The 20,541-nt window shown below is 53.3% G+C and overlaps 1 protein-coding gene across 1 annotated transcript; it reads left to right on the top strand.

The window, feature by feature from the left end:
* Window positions 1–2,230: 2,230 nt before the first annotated feature.
* Window positions 2,231–19,279, top strand: EMX1 (empty spiracles homeobox 1). Its single transcript, XM_084766485.1, has 3 exons — window positions 2,231–3,104; window positions 8,519–8,703; window positions 18,726–19,279. The coding sequence occupies exons 1-3, from the start codon at window positions 2,585–2,587 to the stop codon at window positions 18,891–18,893; spliced, it is 873 nt and encodes a 290-aa protein (XP_084622611.1). The 5' UTR covers window positions 2,231–2,584; the 3' UTR covers window positions 18,894–19,279.
* The last annotated feature ends 1,262 nt before the right edge of the window (window positions 19,280–20,541 follow it).

Below are 20,541 nucleotides of genomic sequence, written 5' to 3'. Positions count from 1 at the left end.
GGGGGGGGGAGAGGGAGAGAACTGAATAAAGGTCAGAACTTTGACGCAAAATCCCAAAAAGGGATGGAGGCTTTAGCGACTTCTTCAGCTGCTGCGGAGGACTAGCTAGGAAGAGGAGGCCCTAAGGGGACCAGAAATGAGGAGACCAGGCAGGGGATTAATGCCAGCCGACTGATCGAAATTACAGGAAATTACAGGAGAGGAGTTGGGAGGAAGAGTGAGTGAAAAACGTCATAGGCGCGCCCATGAACCAGAGCAGGTATTTTAGGTACAAGACTGGGACCGCGAAGTCTTGTTCAGCTTCCGGACCGGATTTGCCTCCTTTTAACTACTGCTCAGCCTTGACGTGAGGGCAGACGACGGGAGGCTAAGGATGGACCCGTGGGGTTCATTCATCTCCTGCAAGGGTACCACCGGTTCTGTCATCTCTCTCATTGAGCCCAGCACTTGGTTGTCGCCCCAGTGCATAGGCCTAGACAAATTTTTTTCAATGGACCCTGCAGTCTCTCTGCTCAGACCTTGCTCCAATAAGACCACCTTCCAGATCTCCCACCTCCGCCACGTTAGTGATCAGCCCCAACCACCCAAGGATGTGGCAAAGAAAAAAAGGGGAGGGTAGGTCGTTGTATGGGCAGAGAAGCAGGAGATGAAAGAGGACAGTCCAAGACAGGTAGGAGGGGGTGGGGGAGCATCGTAGGAAGCAGCAGAGACCCGGAGAAGCCAGGGAGAGACAAGACTAAGCGCGAATGCGGTAACCAGTGGGTCCCCAGGGAAGCCCGAGCGTCCCGTTCTGAGTCGTCCAGGACGCTAAGGGCTACAAGGTGCGGTCCCCTTTCAGCCTCTTCTCGCCGCCTCCTCCCCACCTCGCCCAAGGGGGCCGGAATGGCACTGGCTTGCGGGGGCTTTTCGGAGCAGTCGAGTGGAAAATAGACTTTAACCCGCTTTGTAGCTGCGAGGGCGCCTGGAGCGCTCCACCGGACCAAGGCTCCCGGCATTCCGGTGGGCCACTGCCAAGACCTGGCCTGGAGTCCCCACAGAGATGTGAGCATGTAGACCCCCACACACACACCCCCACACACACCCACACTGTCCTTCCGGTTTCAGGAGGCCCAGCTTGGACTTGAGCTCTCCAGCGGAGCTCTGCCCAGTCGGACTCACCGGGCAGCAACAAGAAAGCAGAAATGTCTTCGGTCTCCTCCCCGCCATACATGAGCAAGGACTAGGTCTGGACCCCCTAACCCAGACAGAGTCCTCTTAGGCCACAAAAACCTAGAAGGCTGAGGTGGAAAGTTTGCGGGGTACAGGTTCTAATAGTCAACCGTCCTGTCGCCCTCGGGGCTTAAGTGCATAGGGTGGAAACTAGCCCGAGCAGACTGGCGCACTGTCCTGTGGTCGCAGGAGGAAGGTGACCGCCTAAGAGGCCAGGTTGCCTCTGCAATCCAAGGACCACTGGCCTGTCGAGAGCCACGCGGGCAGCAAGGTCAGCTCCAATTTAGGAAACGGTGACCCAAGGACCCCATTTTTGCCCTGGCAATCGAATACTGGAGCCCGAGGAAAGGAAATCGCTCTGAGTTTGAGGCCGGAGGTCCGGTGGGAGCCGCGGGCCGGGCAAAACCGCTGCGTTGGAGAACCGCGAACTGCTGGAGCGATGGGTTCTACGGCTTCTCCCAGGACAGTGCGAACCTGGCCCCTGTGAAAAGAATGCATGTCCCATTTGAAGCTTCCTAAATATCTAGGAAACGCAAATTTTCAGAAACATAACCTCAGCTTCAGAATATGGCACCAGAGGCCGATGGTGGGTGAGCGGGAAGGCTCCCTTAGGATAGGCGAACGCGGAGCAGGTTCTCCCGGAGAATCTAGGCTGAACCCCCAAACACCCATCCTATGTTCTCTAAGTTCTCTAAGAACTGAAATGACAATCCCAGAAGGGAGGGGGTTCACCTGCGGTGCACGCTAAAAAAAAAAAAAAAGTTGATATTTTTCCTCAAACACAGGCTTGTAGATGTCCCCTTTAGACCAGGCTCTGGCGGCAGCTAAAGGGCCGAGTCAGAAAATCAGGGTGTTGAGTGGAGGATGGGGGGCTTGGGGGCGGGAGCGGAGGGAGGACACTAGATCAAACGCCAATGTTCCAGTCCGGTTTTTGCCTCCGACTGGGGACCGTGTCCCCACCCGCCATCTATCGCCCCGCCCCACCCCGCCCCCCACCTTGGGGCAGGTGAGCCGCGGCCAATGGGCGAGCGCGGGGCAGGTGCCCGCTAACTCACTCCTGGCAGAGCTGCCGCCGAGGCCTGGCCTGGCAGTGCTAGGAGGATCGCGGGCCGGGGTCGATCACCGTGTGCCTTGTAAGGGGGAAAGCCAGGAAGACAGCAGAAGCCGCTCGCAGTAGCACTCGCAGCCCGCGCCCGGGCGGTTGAGGGGAGCTGCCCGCTGGGCCGTGAGGACCACGCTCCAGGCAGTGCGCAGTGGACCAACTCCGTGCTAGGGCTCTTGCACGCCCCTCGCCGCTCCGCGCCTGGCTCGCCCGCAAGGGCCGAGCGCGGGCGGGCGAGCAGGCGGGGGAGGTGAGGGGTGCGGGCGGGAGTGCATGTGCCTGACTCGGTGCACACCCCGCAAGGCGGCAGCGCCAGGGCACCGAGCGCTCCCCAAAGCCCCGCTACCTCACTCTGCTTCGGCGGCCGCGACCATGTTCCAGCCTACAGCCAAGCGGGGTTTCACCATAGAGTCCTTGGTGGCTAAGGATGGTGGTACCGGCGGGAGTCCTGGCAGCGGGGGCGCGGGCTCCCATCCGCTGACCGTGGCCGCCTCAGAGGAACCGCTCAGGCCCACAGCGCTCAACTACCCTCACCCTAGTGCGGCCGAGACGGCCTTCGTGAGTGGCTTCCCTGCTGCTGCCGCCGCGGGCGCCGGCCGCTCGCTCTACGGAGGGCCGGAGCTGGTGTTCCCCGAGGCCATGAACCACCCTGCGCTGACGGTGCACCCGGCGCACCAGCTGGGCGCCTCCTCGCTGCAACCCCCTCACTCTTTCTTTGGCGCCCAGCATCGGGACCCTCTCCATTTCTATCCCTGGGTGCTTCGGAATCGCTTCTTCGGCCACCGCTTTCAGGGTAAGTGTCCGTGACCCGGGAATGCGGGGGAGGCTCGTTGAGGCGGCGGGGCTGCTCAGAAGTTCTTGCGGACCAGGCTCTAGGATCCGCCTTGACTGTGCGCAGGCGATTAGCCGGTTGTGTTGGTCTCCCACTCGGGAAGTGAAGGTTGGAACCGCTACGCTTTTCAGGGACCAAGGTCGGTAGGTACACAAGCCCGGAGAATCCTAGGTGCTTTTCAGACCCTCCTTTGGCCAACCTTAGTTTCCTTTAGGACTAAACCGCTCCCATCCCTGAAAGTGCGGGGCCCTCCACCCTTCCCGCGCCGAAGCTTTGAGCTGTGACCATACTTCGCTCCCGTGGTCATCACAACCCTTTGGAGCGTCGGGACAGGGGAAAGTCCACCTGCACGGCCTGGTTCTGTGGGAAACAGGGGAGCACATTGTGTTCACTCAGCTGTCTTGGGACGTTTCTCGGCCACCTTGGGCAGACTTCTAGTTACCCGTGGCCTTTCCGACCCAAAGGGGGAAAGGCTTGCAATAAGCGAACTGGCGTCTTCACCACTTAGCTCCTCCGAGAGCCTACCCGGCTGCTAGAAGCTCAGGACAGTCCTCTTGAGAGACAGAGGTGGCAGAGGGGGGCTTTTAAGGTCATATCTAGTCTTAGCCCCCCTACACCTCGTCTGCAACTTCAATTGGTTTGCTAATTAAGACCCATCCAAAAGCCTTAAACACACACACACACACACACACACACACACACACACACACACACCAGTTATCTGACTTCCCCAAAGAAAAGAGAGTTGTGTTTATTGCAGGTCATTTTCTTCCTTGGGTTTATAGTTTTCCTTTCTTTCATTAAAAAAAAAAAAGAGATGGCCTTGATCCCTATCGCAATTGCTTCAGTTCCCACTTTGAAATAGACTGGCCCTCTCAGCCTTCTGAGTTTCCGTAGGTAAATCTAGCATCTCGTTAAACAGCAGCAAAAATAAAACAAGGTTGACACTTTGGCTCCAAGAGCTACTTTGACAGTAAGCCAGAGCTACACGGCCAAAGTGAATCTGATATTTGATACAAATATGTATACGATAAAAGGGGGGAAATTTCTCCAAGCTTTCTTTAGCTATTGGTCCTTGACTAGCTCAGAGGGCCCTGTTTTGTCAGGCAATGACCCCAGTCTTACCTGGCCACTACATACTAACCGAGAAAAATCCCGTGAATCCAATAGTGTAATTGCTTCAGCGAGTATTTTTGTGTGCGTGTGTGTATGCGGGCAGATTTTTCACCTCAAAGATTTGCCCTGGCGGGAGGGGGGAAAGCGTACGGTATTCGCTGCTTTAGGTAACATTTCCCATCACTTAACATCAAGGCTCACTACTAAACCGAGCTTTTATTCAAATTTCGCTAACCACCCGCGTCCCCCGGTGGGCTCTGTCTTGAGCTTCGCGCCCACGGGCGGAGTTTTGAGTATTCGAGGTTTGAGCGCAGGGATGGAGGGGCCTGAGTGAAGGACCCTGGAAGAGAGGGCGCTGCGGGCTCCTAGTCTAGCCTAGGAGCTCAGCATACTCAAGACGCCTCCTGGATGGCTTTTCCGCCCTTAGTCTGTTGTCTCAAGCTCTTCTCCAGACCTTTCACACCTCTGGCCTCTCCTGTAAACCCCGCTCGCCCGGGGTTGGTGGTGCCTTTTAAGAGAGACTAGCTCTCGGGCTCGGAGCATCCCCCAGCCAGGCGAGGCCAAAACATCCTCCGCAAAACCTTCTTGGAAATTTCCGCTGCTCTCTGAGCCATCGGTCCCAGCAGATACGTTGTGGAGTTGCACAAACGCTGGGCTTTTCCTCTCCAGAACCGCGTCTCGACGCGGAGAAGGACCTGAGTATGGCCGCGCTTGCGAACTCCGAAGGGTGCTGACCGACCTTTTCAACTCCGGGACTCGGCGGCCCTGCAGCCCCGGCGTCTCCGCGACGCTGCCTCCTCCAGATCCCGCGGGGCCTCGGGGCTAAGAACCCAGCGGTCCCAGGCCCTCCGGCGCCGTGTTTTCTAGAGAACCGGGTCTCCGCGATGCTCATTTTAGTCCGGTTTTGATGCAAGAAACGAAACCCGACAAGAACGAAAAGGAACCGCGTCCGCGGTCTGTGAGCAGCGCTCTCGGGCAGCGCGCGCCGGTAGCGCCTAGAAGCCGCTTCTCCCCTAAGCAAAGAGGAAAAGCCGGGGTGCATGGTCAGGACCTCCGAGCTGGAGGCCAAACGAGAGGAACCCGGGAAGATTAAGCGAGGTTAGAGCGTCGTTTCGGTCATATTTCCCAGCGATTAGGAACTTTCTGAATTGAAGAGCTACGTCTGAAGGGGACTAAGGGAGACCTAGACCTCCCAAGCCCGCTGCGGTTGTGGGCACTAGCTTCAAAGGAGGTCTTTGTTCAGACTGGAGGAAGAGAGAAGAGACTGTCTCCTGCTTTACTGTCTCCTGCTTTACCGTCTGCCTTTCCTAGTTCTAGCTGCAGGATGTGTCGCTGAGGCACGGGTCTCCAAGTCGGTAGCTAGTGCGGCCTCTTCCCCAGGAGGCTTCGGATTCTTGTTCCCGCTTCCTGCAGCCTGGTTCTTAGTATTTGCATTGCTAGATTGTAGCGACCGGCCTGAGGAGAGAGGTGAGGCGGGGGCATTTTTCACCCCCTCTTAATTCCAGGAAGGAAGGGTTCGTGTTCCTTTCCGATGGCTGTCTGAAACTGACACTTTCTCACAGCCTGAAATTTACTGTGTCCAAACAGGCTGCATCCCAGCGTCAAGCTTGTTCTGTCCTGTGGCCCGGACAAGAACTGTGTGGCCTCCCTTGGAGGTGACAGGGAGGGGTGGACCCTGTCCCACAGGCGTCCAGGTATACAGACACCTTGGACACTCATGTCCTTACAGGAACATGCAGCCATTGATTAATATCACCGGATGTTAGTTGTGTGCTAATCGTCTTTCTCACTGGAAAAAGCTTTGGTGGGTGTTTTTTTTTTTTTAATCAAACAACTTGTCATCACTCTCAGTATTTGCATAATCTTATAGCCTCCCGCTTCTTTCATCTTCATCGTTGGGTCAGGAAGGCCCTATGCCTCAGCACATGCAAATGGACACACACTGGAGCAGATTCCAACCACTACACCAGAACCCAAGCCAAGCAAGATTGAGGACTGGGGCCCAGGAAAGAGCTAGCTCTGGCTATCCTCACCCTATGGTGTTTAAAAAGACTGAGAGCACTTCGCTCCACTGTGCAGGTGACCGACACTCCCCTGCACCGCAACACAGCCGGGATAGAGCCCAGCGGAGGCCGCTCTGGCTTTTTCAGCTCCCCGCTTCCCTGCAAATCTCTGCACCCCACTCACTCAGACCTGTGTGCCCTCCTGTGCTGCAGCCACACTTCTGTATAAGTTAGGCCAGACAGCAACTGAGCCCAAACCCTCTGAAGGTTGAGACTGTGAGCCTTTCTCCCTACCACAGAGGACACCCCAGTTGGGGCTTTACCTGCACTCGCACAAGGTGGGCTTTCGAGGCGATTTATTCAATAAAGGCTTTCTCATCCACCTCTCCCACCTTTCCCAGGACTTCCTGTCTTCGAGCCTTCCTATTCAGTCCAGGAATGGGCTTCTTAGTTTTTCCTCTTCCCCCACCTCCTCTGACTGTACCTCTGCTCCCCAACTCTACTACTCTTCTTCAATCAGGCCTGTGGCTCCTGGGTCTGCTGTTGCCACCAACAGCTTAGAGGGCAGATGTCCATCCTTTACTCCTCAGTGACATCCCCTCATCCTGTTGTGTGGTAGTGCAGACCCAACCTCTTGAAATGGGTAGGTAGGTGATAGGAGGTCAGTCCCAGACAGCTGTGTCCCAAAGAAGATTCCAGCTCCTCGGTTGACTGGCCTAGGTTTCCAAAACCCAGGGAGAGTCGGGCAACCAGTAGAGGTCGGATACAGTTAGTCTACCAGCTGGATTTTAACAAGGGCGGCTCATGACGTGAGTGTTTCACTTACACAGCTGTTTCCAGAAGCAGGAGGTCTCATCTGAATTGTCCCTATCACTGTCTTCAGAGTAAAACAGTAGGGTTCAATTGAGTCAACCCAGTAGCCATCTCTGAAGAAAGTAATTGGATCATTCAGCCTCAACAGCTAACTCTGTCAAAACATCCCATCTGGGGCTCTGTGTTGTTGGGTCAGGGGAGCTGATACAGGCCACTTACTGTGTGAGGACCAGTGTGTGATGGTTTCAGGCAGTGTTTTGTTTTGTTTTGTTTTGTTGAGTCCTTGAGAATGTACAGCTCTGTGAGGGCCCAGTGGGGGCATTCGCCAAGCCAGAGGCTATGGGTAGAGGCCTGCTCTGGCTCTTATACTTCCTGACCACCACCCCAGTCTTACTCAGTCCTCTTCAGTGTAGGAGCGGAGTGTGGGAGCTTTGCCAAGGGACAGTCACACTCTGAAATCTTGTACAGTAATGGGAGGAAAAGATGGCGGGGGAAGCTGGAGTGTATATTTATACACACCCATAGGGAAATGAATAGATCTGTATCATATATATATATGTATATATATGTGTATATATATATATATATATATATATATATATATATATATATATATATATATATACACACACACACACACACATATACATATACATACATATCAGCCTCTAGATACTTACTTCTTTCAGCTCAGGACTACTCAGAGAGGACGCAGAAGCCTTTCCCATGAAGCAGGCTTCCATTCTCCCAGCCTTCCATTGGGGGCCTGCCTTCACAGTGTTTAAGGCCCAAGGAGAGAGAGAAGAGAGGGACAAAAAGTAGATTTGAGAACTCCAGGGTCTGCCTGCTTGCTGGCTCTAGCCTGCTTTTACCTCCTGCTTAGTGGAGCCTAGGCCTGCCTAGGATTTTTTTTTTTTCAGCAGGCTGAGCGTTTAGCTACAGGAGTATTTTCAGCACGTGAAAAGTCTTTAGATGACTGACTTCTGGTTAGACTTCCTATTAGACTTCCTCCCCCATCACCTTTCTCACCCCCAGCCCAGACATTTCAGTGCCAGGCAATTAAAAGCTAATCAATTCTTGGGGCCCGGGTGGAGGCAGCGCTGCAAGGACGCAGGAACAGACCTAAGGGACATCTGCCATCCCTCGGCCTTTCTGCTGCTCCTCTGGATTTGTGCCTGTTGGTCCCTCATCAGGCCTGGGCTCGCCTAGGTTCAAGCCCGGATTTTGCTTGTGTCCCCTGGAGGTAACTCTGGGGTTCTCTGGTCTGTGGTGAGGGAAAAGGGGAGAAGAGGAAGAGGTGGCAGGGTTGCAGAGGAGACAGGGCAGGGCAGGGCAGGGCAGGGCAGGGCAGGGCGCTCCCAGCTCCCACAGAGGCCAGCATCTGACCTTGCGCCTTCTCTCCTGTCTGTATCTGCCTGTGCTGCTGTCGGTTCTGGGCTGCAGCAAGCGACGTTCCCCAGGACGGGCTACTTTTGCACGGGCCCTTCGCGCGCAAGCCCAAACGGATCCGCACGGCCTTCTCACCCTCGCAGTTGTTGCGGCTGGAGCGAGCCTTCGAGAAGAATCACTATGTGGTAGGAGCCGAGCGGAAACAGCTGGCCGGCAGCCTCAGCCTCTCCGAAACGCAGGTAAGCATTCTCTGGTCGCATTCTCAAGGTGACTGCGGTTGGGTGCAGGTCTCTTTACTCCTCAGATTCCAAAAGCCACCTGCGATGTCGCATGCCTGGAAACCCTACCCTTTCTCCGGGTTTGCCCTCCTAGGTCTCAGGAGTGTGTTTTGTAATGAGACAGGATCTCAATATGTAGTCCAGGTTGGCCTCGAACTCGCAGCAATCCTCCTGTCTCTATCACCTGCGTGCTGAGATAGCATACATAAGCCACCTCGCCTAGCTTTCCGGATCTTATAACCAGCGCTAAGGATCTGACCATAGTAGATCGAATTTGGTCCTCTCCCTGCGCCCAGGCTGGAAAGATCTCTAGCCTCACTCTGGTCTAGATGACATAGGACCCACAAGTCTGCGCGGGGCAGGAAGGGGGTTGGGGGGGGGCGGCGTGATCCTGTCTTCTCTGCCCTGGCAAAGCCTAGGAGATCTCAGTTGAAGTCAAAGAAGGCCAGCGTCAGCTTCGCAACAGAAGGAATGAATCGAGGAGAGAGGTCAGCTCCTAACTGGAGTCTGAGAAGCCCTGATCCACCCCACCACCACCTACACACACCTACACACACACACACACACACACACACACACACACACACACACACACGCCAGCTGCTAGTTCCCTGTTAACAACATAAGCCCCCACCAATGTCTTAGTACCATGACTTTGGCATTGGGGGCTGCTGAGAGGTTGAGGGAGTGAACCCCATTGGTGTTGGGGAGGCTTGAGGAAGTGACATTACAATTCCCAGGTAGGGTTTTGTAGTTGCTTATTTAAGGAAAAATATTCAAGATGTCTAGGGATTGGTAAGAAGGCAAATATGAGGTGTTTTTGTTTGTTTGTTTGTTTGTTTGTTTTTGTAAGGACCTGGCCATGAAACACGTGGTCCACTGAGGGACTGTCAGCCTGGCTGCTGGTACTGCGCTACTTTTCAGTTTAGGTCTTCAGACCCTGCTGGCTCCCAGATGCTGACTTCTTTCTCTGGCTGGTGCTGAGCCTTCGGCTGCTCTTTCCTCCTGTTCTGCCCCTGCTATAGGCAGGGTCTGCCTGTGCCCTCCCGTTTGCTGCTGGGGTAGCAAGGGGCACTAGTCTGGTAGGCAGCCCCTAGCTGCACCCCAGCTCTCTATAGTGATCTCACCCACCAGTTCTGGCATTTAGGCTACAGTATCTGGTACTCCATGTAACAGTTGAGTTATGGCTTCCTTCCAGGCTACCACAGGACTGCAGAACCTGTAGGTTTTCAGAGCTGCTAGTTGACAGCTCTAACTGAAAGGGGAAAAAAAAAACTTATAGAGCAACAGAGTTAGTTTAAAAAACAGTTTTAAAGGAAGCAATGTTTAAAAAATAAGCTAATAAAATAACACCTCTTTCCCTCCTGGCAAAGAGTGCTGTACAATTATTGTTTAAAACAAGGTGTCAACTTAAGAATGGTGTTTATAATTAACTCCATGTAAAAAAGTAATATTTATTAAATGTTAATTGCAGAAATGTAAGAAAACAAAACAGTTTATAATTTTACCACCCACAGATTAGCACTTGTTGAAATCATGTCATTGTTTTTAAACTTTCCATTTTTTAGCTCAGTGAGAGCATGCTTAATTAATTTTCTTCCAAGCTGAATCTACTAGCTTCCTGTCAATTTTAGTTTCTAACAATGCCAGTTCATAGTTCATAAGCTGGTTGTTGCTTTCATTTTTATTATGTGACATTTTAAACATGCATTTAGAATAGAACCAAAGAGAATAATACAATGCATCCAGCTCTGCTAACCACCGGGGCCTAGTTAACCCTCAGGGATGAGGTTCTTTCTACACACAGAACCGTACCACCCCCCTCCCACCACAGAACTACCTGAAGGGGCTGAGAACTTCCTTGTAGCCCTGTATTTCCAGGCAAAGACCCTGAGGTGGAGAGACGGGCTAAGCAGATGTGACTTCGAATGCCTGTCTGCTGTGCACAAAGGGCAAGTTGCTTGACCTCTCTCAGTTGTTTCTTAGTCCAGAAAACACATTGTTTGAGGATTAGAGGTATCTTACATGAACTCGGGAAACATCCATTTCAATTCCTTTGTCATTCTCTTTGTTTAAAGTAATATGTTAAATTAGTAACATAATGAAGACCCTGCCTAGGAGCCCCCTAGGCCGACATTTCTTCCTGCCATCATCCGAGTTACCGCTCTGTTATCCTTGTAGCTTGCTGTTTGGACTTGCACTGTATAATTAGCTAACCATCCACCTCTCGGTATTTGCCAGGCAAGCTTCCCTGTCATTTTCAGTTCCCTTCTATGTGACAAGTCCATGCTGCAGCCCAATCAGGCCCCTGCTATGTGTTTCTAACATAATACCTGCATTTGTCCACCAGGCCTCGGTGCTCTGCCTCTCACATGTAACTGTGTTTTATCTAGCAACCTCTGTCTGTCTAGGCTCATTCAACTCTCTCCCCAAATTGGTAAATTCATGTTTTCTCCAAATTATATGCTTTTCTTCTTAATAATAACCTCCACGGACCCACCTGCTGAGTATCTCATCCGTTTTGTCTTCTGTATGTCCACCATCCATCTCTGGCGAGCAACTGGCAACTAACAATCTCTTCATACACCTGCAGATGATTAGCCATCATCTCGTCAACACAGCTGTGGCTCTGACGTCTCCCCAGGTTCAGTCACCACATTGCTGTGGTTGAATTAATAAATGCCAGGCTCTCCAGCCCTGAATGTGTGAGGCTCACCCATCCACTTTCTGCTTCTGACTTTTCTGGTGTGTGTGTGTGTGTGTGTGTGTGTGTGTGTGTGTGTGTGTGTGTGCACTGTGTGTGTGTGTCTGTGTGTCTGTGTATATGTGTGTATGTGTCTGTGTGTGTCTGTGTGTGTATGTGTGTGTGTGTGCGTGCATGTTCCCTCCTCCATGTTCCCAGAACCCACGGTGTCTTCCTTGCCTTTCCTAATATGCATCACATTTTGCTGCTATGACTTAATTATCTGTCATGTCCATATGTCAATCTGCGAGGCATCCACCTCGCAGGGAGATCTTAAAATACAGGGATACCCAGGAAATCCTCTTAGGACATCCAAGATGCAGTCCAAGCACCTCTAGCCTCATGAGGGTGTGCCCGCCACATGGGACACCTGCGGTCTAACTTCCGTGGACACTGAAAGGTGAGGCAGCACCTCCAGTACCCATCAGATGCCAGTGGGCAGGCACAGGACACATGGGAGTGGGTGCTGATCCTGGCTAGTTAAGAGTTCGAGCGACCCCTAGAATCAACCAAGCTTTTTCCCACAGCTCACCAGGTAATTATGACAAACAACGTGTCTGAGCATCTTGGTTGTGGGAAGCAGAGGTCATATTTACTTCCTCCTAGGACCCATCACGGTGCCCAGCATGGAGTAGATATTCAGTGATTGTGGTTGACTAAGAGCCAGGCTCGGGGCTTGGAGAGATGACTTGTGCTTAAGAGTACTAGCTGTGCTGTGCTGGGGCTCAATTCCCAGTACCCCCGTGGCAGCTCACAACCATCTATAACTCCAAGTCCAGTAGATCCAACACCCTCTTCTGGCTTCCGTTGGCACTACATGCTTGTGGTACACACACACACACACACACACACACACACACACACACACACACACATACACGCAAGGAAAACATTCATACACATAAAACAAAAATTTTTTAAATTTTCAGGCAGGCAGGCTCACGTACACCTATAAACCCAGCCTGGTCTACGTAAGGTCCTGTCTCAAGTCAACAAGCAAAACACTTGTAGCTCACGAGCAGGCGCATAAAGGCCACCCTTTAACAGTCACTCCTTTGCTCTCTGCCTTGGCTGCTCCCTCCCTGTTTTGCCCCCTCGGTTGTCCAGTCATGCTGTCATAGCTGATTGTTGGTTTTGATGGTATAAAAGCAGCGTATATGTATAGATAAGTCGGAGAGGAGAGCTCGGTTTGAGTTGTTGGGAGGTTGGTAGCCTGAGCTACCTGGTACTGAGCTGTATAGACTAGCTGGGAATGGTGTCCATGCTGGGATGACTGGTGATGCTCAGTTCAAGAGGCTGAAGGATGGGCCCTGGGCCGCAGCCAGGTCTCCGTTTTGGTTGTACTCATTTGCTCCTCACCACTGTGGCGTGGCCCTGAGGTATGATGAGGAAGGCACTCGTCTGAGCTTGCATCCAGGTGGGTGCTTGGCAAACCTAGACGAGGGGTCAGATCAGCACCTCTAGCATCATGAGGATGTGTGCCCGCCATACGAGACGCCTGCAGTCTGACTTCCATGGACACTGAAAGGTCAGGCAGCACCTTCATCAGATGCCAGTGGGCAGTCACAGGACCACGGAGTGAGTGCTGTTCCTGGCTAGCTAAGAGTTCCAGCAGGCTGGAGAGATGGCTCAGAGGTTAAGAGCACTGGCTGCTCTTCCAGAGGTCCTGAGTTCAATTCCCAGCAACCACATGGTGGCTCACAACCACCTATAATGAGATCTGGTGCCCTCTTCTGGTGTGCAGGTGTACACGCAGGCAAGAACACTGTATACATAATAAATAAATCCTAAAAAAAAAAAAACCTTTGACAGTAATTCCCTGTGGCTCTGGGATGACACGTCCCTTCTCCTAAGCGCTGGCTCAAGCCTTTCCATAGTCTTGATATAACCTAGAAGTCCTGTGCGGTAGGGTGAGGGAGAGGAGCTAGGATGGGCGGAGGGAGCAGAATGCAAGATGGCTCCAGAGGAGAGAGGGCTACAGCTAGTGAGGAGGTTGGAGGTGACTTTTTTTAGCTTGGGGGGGGGGCGGGGAATGAGGGTCCAGCTGGCTCTGAGAGCAGGAAGAGTGACAAGATCAAATGATTGGAAATGGATCCCACAAGAGAAGGGAGCCGGCTGGGGGCGTGGCCTGAGAGGGCGGGGAAGGGAGCGGGCTGGGGGCGTGGCCTGATTGGCGGCTCCGAGCTGCGGTCTATTCTAAAGACTTTCTCTGCCTCTGAGGCCGGCAGACTAAGAAGACATGCTTAAATGAAAGCAGAAGAGCAAAAGGAGGACATAAGGAGGAACTTCCCATGTCGGGGTTACAGGATCTTTACAGGGATGTTTGGACTTCTTGAGGATGGGACGGGAGTGTACACCTGGAGCTGAGAGGCTGAGATCGGAGGAGTGGTGACAAGGTGGAATGTGTCGCCCTGCCCCCCCCCCCCCCCCGCCACCCCACTTTGTCCAAAGAAGCAGATCACTCAAAAGTTAAGTGTGATGAACTCTGAAATAGTGCTGTTTTTCCTGTTCCATCCGTTCATGGATGCAGGCACACCCGTCTCACCAGCACGCACCGTGGCTTGCCCTCTGGGTCCATCCAGAACACATTCTCATTCTTCTTCATCCGGCCTGACTCCAGCGTGAGCGCTGCCCATCTCTACAATGCGCCTCTCTCCACCAGCCTCCCCCAGCAAGTGGTTAATCCGCTCGCTCTCTCCTACTTCCTTGTGCTCGGTTTGCTTTCAAATTCCTGTGTACAAATCTCCTATCCAGTCTAGTTTTATTTCTGTTGCTGCTACTAAAATATCCTGACCAAAAAAAAAAAAAAAGAACCTTAAGGGAGGAAACAGTACAATTTCAGGTTGCAGCCCATCACTGTGGGGAGTCAAGACAGGACAGCAAAGCAAGTACTTGCAGGCAGTAGGCCTGCTGTCTATTTCTCACAAGGTAGCCTTTAACCAAGGAGCGCGCTTCCCAGCCAAAGCAGTGCCTCAGGACGCATTGAGGATGCTGCTTTCCGGATGGCAGGCAGGCTTATGCTCAGCTAGCTTTCTGGTACAGTTCAAGACCACCTGTCCAGGGAGTGGTGCCGCCCACGGTGGGCCTGGCCTTCCCTCAGCCGTGGCCACAGGCCGATCTGATTAAGGCAAGTCCTTAGTTGAGATTATCATCTCACACAATTCTCGGGTGTGTTAAGTTGGCAGTTAAAGCTAACCAAGACAGCTTGGTTTCTCCCAAACCAACTAATGCAGAAGAATTGATGCTCAGGCCAACTGGGTCTACATAGGAGTTTTCCAGGCCAGCCAGAGCTACATAGTGAGACTCTGTCTCAAAACCAAAACAAAAAAAAACCCAACTAAAACCGAATGAAACACCACCACATCCCCCCTCCCCCCCCCAAAACCCAACCAAACAAAAGCTGGGTGGTGGTGGTACATGTCTTTAATCCCAGCACTCTGGAGGCAGAAGCAGGTGGATCTTTGAGTTCAGATCACTGTGAGTTCGAGGATAGCCTGGTCTACAAAGTGAGTCCAGGAAAGCCAGGGCTACACAGAGAAACCCTGTTTCGAAAACCCAAAATCAAACCAACCAAAAAAAAGAAAAAAAAGAAAAAAAGAAAAAGAAAAAACAAAAAACTTCAAAACAAAACAAAACAAAACAAAAAACCAAAATCCCTCTCACAAAAGCTCATCCACTAAAAAACTGCATTTTAGCACTTAGCACTTCCCTGGCCCCTTTTCCGGTTTGCTACACTCCTTCTCTTGTTAACATGTCCAATCTGGCCCTGGTACCACAGTCTTGAGTTACTCCACCAGCCTAGCTGGATGGCCATGGCTGGACAGGCCTTCTGGGCCTTAGGACTCAACCCCAAAACCAGAGAGGACACTGCTTTGTCTCCGTGGTCCAGGAATGCCTGAGCATGCTCTCAAGGCCAAATGCGAGCTCCAGGTTACATAATCCAGGCCCAAACAGGGAGTCCCGGGAGGGTCCATCTGGCTTCACCAAGAAGTTGGGAGAAACTCAGAGAGGTGGGGATTCAGATCACAGGGGCTTCTCCCCGAGCCCCCCAAACCGCAGGGGTCAAGTCGGGTGGGTGGAGTCTCCAGCCAGCATTCCAGGCATGCTTCTGGACCAGAGCTCTGTGGAGTTAGAGAGAGGGCATAGTCAGGCATGGCCTCCCATGGAGCTAGCAGCCACACCATGTCACCTGCCTTCCCTCTGGGGTCTCCACCCCTCTAGCAGACGGGTTGACCCCAGAGTTGCCTGGCTGGGCTGGGTTTTATAGGGAATCACTATCAGCTCCTCTTGCCCTGGCAAGTCAGTTCCTTTCTTTATTTTTAATCCAATGGGGGGGCCGGGGAGGGGACTTGATATTGGTAATGGGCAAAGAAAATTCAGAAAAGTCGAGGGAACAAAGAAAAGTCATTAGTGGCTTGGGTCTGTTCCCTTCTGTTCTGTCTCACCCATGCATAGATTTTTGTCTCTCAGGGCTGTGACTACACTGTACCAACACTGTTCGTCCTGGCTTTTGTACGATTACGAAGTCACAACTGTCCCTGTTATTACAGGCTTTATAACCAGCGTCTGGATACCCAGCCCAGGACTGCTCTGCAAGAGACAGCCAGGCAGCCTGAGGAGAGGGCTGTGCCCTGGTTGAGAGACAGACAGACAGACACAGACACACACACACACACACACACACACACACACACACACACGGAGGGGAGAGCTGCTGTCTTGTCCCCAGTGGTGCTGGTTGTGAAATAGGGTCTCAGGAAACTAAGGCAGGCCTCCAAGTCACTATATAAAACCCCTGCCTTCCCAGTGACAGAACTAAAGGTGTGCACTATCACCTCTAGGTTGTGTGGTGTTGGGGCTAGATCACAAGGCTTGGTGCATGCTAGGCAAGTTATCCACCAACCGAGCGACAACCCTGTTGACTTAAGTTGGTATTCTTTTTGTGTGTATGTGTGTGTGCGGTGTACAAGGATGCCGTCCAGGCCTGAAGCTGTATCCCAGGCTACTGTTCTGCCATTGGTTGTTTCCTTTTTTGAGCGAGAGTTGCCAGGCCACGGTAGCAGGCTGGGTCTGCCAGACTAGAGGCCACTGCAACCATCGGTCTCCAGAAGGAGACTTGACAACGGGGCAAGGGACACAGATGCAGGAGGTGACCCTCTGTCTCTGGGTGTTGTCCACTGCCACCTGAAACCACTTGTGTCCAGCCCACTTGGTCTTGTCAAATATGACATCCTGTACACAGTTCTGAGTCATGCACAGGAGGCAGAGTAAGCTCATCCACCCACTGGCTGCACAGTCAGTGTGCTCTGGGGTGGAAGGCAGGAGCTGGGCTGGCTGCCAGTGGTGTGCTGAGAACCATCCAGGGCCTAGGACGTCCTGCGCTCAGAGCATCTGATACCTTCCCTGTCTACCTGAGGAGAGGAACACAGGCCACAAGTTTGAACCCTGCCTTGGAGAGGAAGGAAGGAGTCATTTATCCTAACTTCATCTACCAAGGCCGGGTGCCGGGGTGCTTCCTGGACCAGCTTTGCCTTGAGCTGCTGGCATTTGGAGCACTGAGCACCAGTGTTCCCACCTCCAACCTAGCGGCAGGACAGATGGCTCGGTGGAGGCCTTTGTGAGAAGAACCCGCGAGGGCCTCCATGACGGAGAGGAAGAGTGTGTAAGCCTGGCACATCCTAGGCATGAAAACCTATCCTACAGCCAGGATGCCAGGCCCACTTCTGGCTGCCACTGCCCACCTTTGCAGTTGGATGCGCTTGCTTTGGCCCTGCCCTGAGCTCTAGATCCCCATTCAGCAGTCACTGCAGCTGCCACAATTGAAATGTTTACCACCACGGTACACAAACAGCTTACCAATGCTGCCTGCACAGCCATAGCGGGCAGCCCCTGCTTGCTTTGAGCTATGCTGATAATCCCAGGAAAACATCAGGTCTTGCAATTTCAGTGCCCCACACCCCCTACCCAGGGGACCCACTGGCACAGGAATCCAGGAGGTGCCTTGGAGCAGCAAGGGTTCCCGAAAGCATCTCCCCTGCGGATGAGGGAGGTGAGTCCAGAGGAGTGACTTAGCTGAGGAGGGTACCCAAATTCCTCCTGCTAGCAGCAAGGAGGATTTGGGCCTGGCTGGTCTACAAGGCCAAGGAACGAGATATACAAGCAAAGCAGGTGAGCTCAGGCTTGGTCCATGGTGTGGAAGAGGGAGCCACCCATGGGAGGATGTGAGCTGTGTCTCGGACACGCAGTAATGTCTGGAGAGGAGGAGGAAGGAGGAGGGATGATTGGAGCTAGGAGAGGAGGAAGGAAGGATGGGAGAGACGGAACTGAATGGGGCTTCCTGGAGATGCCTGAAATCACAGACCTGCTCCCATCATCCCAGAGGATGCTTGTCCAGATTGTGCATAGCCCACCCTTCTCCCAGGGACTCCCATTGCCTGGCACTCACCTCTGTCCTCCAATAGCTCTCCTGTCCTTGTGTGACCTGTGACTCTAGATGGGCCAGGGGCCAGTGCTGTTGGACCAGGAGGTGCAGACCCTGTGCATAGGGTAGGGCCTCTGACAGAGCTCTCCCCGTTCTCTCTCCCTTGTCTGGCCAAGGAGGTCAGAGGATCATGGGTAGATTTTAGACTCCCCTGAGGAGCTGGGCACCTGAGAGACTGGGGTTCACCATCACACAGCCCTGGCCTGCATAATTCTACTTGTGAAAGGGTAGGAGAGTGCCACACAGTACCACTGAGGCAGGTATGTGAGTTTACAGTATCCAGTTCTGGGATCGCAGGTGTGGCTATCACAGGCCGTGTTCTTGGTGTAGACATCACTTCCAGGTTACGAAGCATTACCTGTCTTTGTGTGGCAGTGTGGGGACAGCACAGGAGATGGAGGGAGCTGTGGGCCGTCTGGGTATGACTACATCTTCTCTGGAGACTAACAGAGCCCTGGCCTGTCGTGCTCTCTTCTGCCAGCTCACTGCAGCTGCAGGGACCAGGGAGGCTCCACAGCCATACCTTTGTCCTTGAGAGAGTCTGGAAAACTGCCCTTATGTCTAGCTCAGGCCTTTCCCCTCCTCACTTGCATCTGAAGAGCAGTCCTCCAGACCTGCCAGGTGGCAGATGCCTGGAAGAGAGAACCCTGGTCTGTGCAGCCTCAGTTTCCCCCATCTGACTTCCAGCTCGGTGGGAGCGTGGAGGCCCTCTTGGCTGCTTTGGGTGTTTCTTACCTGTGCCCCTCCCTCCTGGCCCAGGTGAAGGTGTGGTTCCAGAACCGGAGGACAAAGTACAAACGGCAGAAGCTGGAGGAGGAAGGGCCGGAGTCCGAGCAGAAGAAGAAAGGTTCCCACCATATCAACCGGTGGCGTATCGCCACGAAGCAGGCCAACGGGGAGGACATTGATGTCACCTCTAATGACTAGGAGACCAATCACGAGCCCACAAGGGCAGAGCATTGCTTGCTGCTGGATGGGGCTCCAGGGGGCCCAAGCTGGACTCTGGCCAGTCCCTAGCCAGGCTGCGGGGAGGCCTCGAGTCACGGCCCCACAGGGCTTGGAGCCTAGGGCCATCACTGTCAGGGGGACAAGAAAATGGGCTGGCTGAGGCCGGGGACTTGCTCAGCCTTCCGGTGGAGAGCCTGCCGCTTGGGTGAGCTGCCCAGCTGCTCTCCGTGTCTCTTTCCTGTCTTTCGTTTTGAGACGTTTCTGTTTTAATTTATTTTCCAGGTACCTGCTGTAGTTCTTAGTGACCCTCTCATGTCCCCCCCCCCTTCCCTATGGGAATAATAAAAAGCTCTCTCTTAATGACACAGCCATCCATCTTCAACCGTAGAGCCTGGGCTGCTGGGTTTCCCTTCTCGGTTCAGTGGGAGCTGGTCAGCAAAGGCGCCCGGGGCCCAGGAGGCTGAAGGGAAGTCTCGGGCAGACTCAAGGGGGGTGGGTCAGGAAGCAAGGATTCCTTATACCTACAGGCTCTGGTGGCTTCTCCAGCTGAGGCACATCCAAGGGGAAGGGGTCCTGGGGATAAGCTAGGGAGGTCCCGAGCCCAGGCCCCACACAGATGTGCAGCTGTCCTGAAGAACCCAAGCAGCCCTTTGTTTTGGCTTCTTTTTCAGACACAAGGTTTTATTCTCTTGCCCAAACTGGCTTCCAAGTCGCATCAATCCTCCTGCCCCAGCCTCCTGAGTGCCGGATTGTAAGTATGAGCCACCACACCTGGTGTCCATGGGCTTGATGGTGAGCTTGCAGAGGCCATCAGGGATCAGGGACACCTTGACTCAACAAAGAAAGGCAAGGCAGGCCCAGTGATGTTTTGTCCACCTGCCCTCTAATTTGTCTATTTGTCCTTCCCCCTTGATACATTTTCCTCCATCCTGGAGAAGTTTGATTTGTGTTTCCACCAGTCTCTCCCTCCCAACACCCAGGTCTGTCTCCGTTCACTGCCCATGAACTAACCAACTGTCCACTTTAGCGCTCTGCTGACATGAACAACAGTCACCAACCACTGTCCCAAACTCCTCTTGTGGCCACATTCATCCACTTCCTGCCTAGGTCGATCTGTCCCTGCCTCTGCCCCAATGTCCTTCTTGTCCCCCCTAATCCCTACACCTCCACTTTGGGTCTCTTGTCTCCTCTTCCTCTGGCTCAGCCACATCTCACGTCTGTCCTGTTCAGCTCATCCGTTCTTGGCTTGGACAGTGATGTCCAGCCACACTTCATCAGTGCAGCATCCCTCAGCTGTCCCTGCCAGCTGCTATCTGGGAAGAGCATGGACATTAAGTGGCTTCTGTGACTATTAAAGAAGACCTTCCATGCTGAGGCCGGGAGGGTTCTGTTCCCCCTCCTCAGGCAGGAGAGTGTCTCCTCTTTCTCAGTCCTGTACTGTGCTGCTGCTTCTCTTACACCCGGGGCCTCTCCTCTGTCGCTCCTCCTGTGCCTGAGTGTCCCTGGGTGAGCGGCCACAGCTCTTGCTAGCCTGTGCTGTTCTTCCCATCTGGGATGTCGGTGAGTACCCTGTGGACACCTGCTCCACGGTGAAGGCCCCCAGGTCCTGTCACCTGGCCTAGCGGCA

This window comes from Acomys minous, assembly GCF_964271855.1.
Source record: "Acomys minous genome assembly, chromosome: 17".
NCBI lineage: Eukaryota > Metazoa > Chordata > Mammalia > Rodentia > Muridae > Acomys > Acomys minous.
Note: the sequence above shows the minus strand (reverse complement) of the source record. Positions and strands in the feature narration are given on the sequence as shown.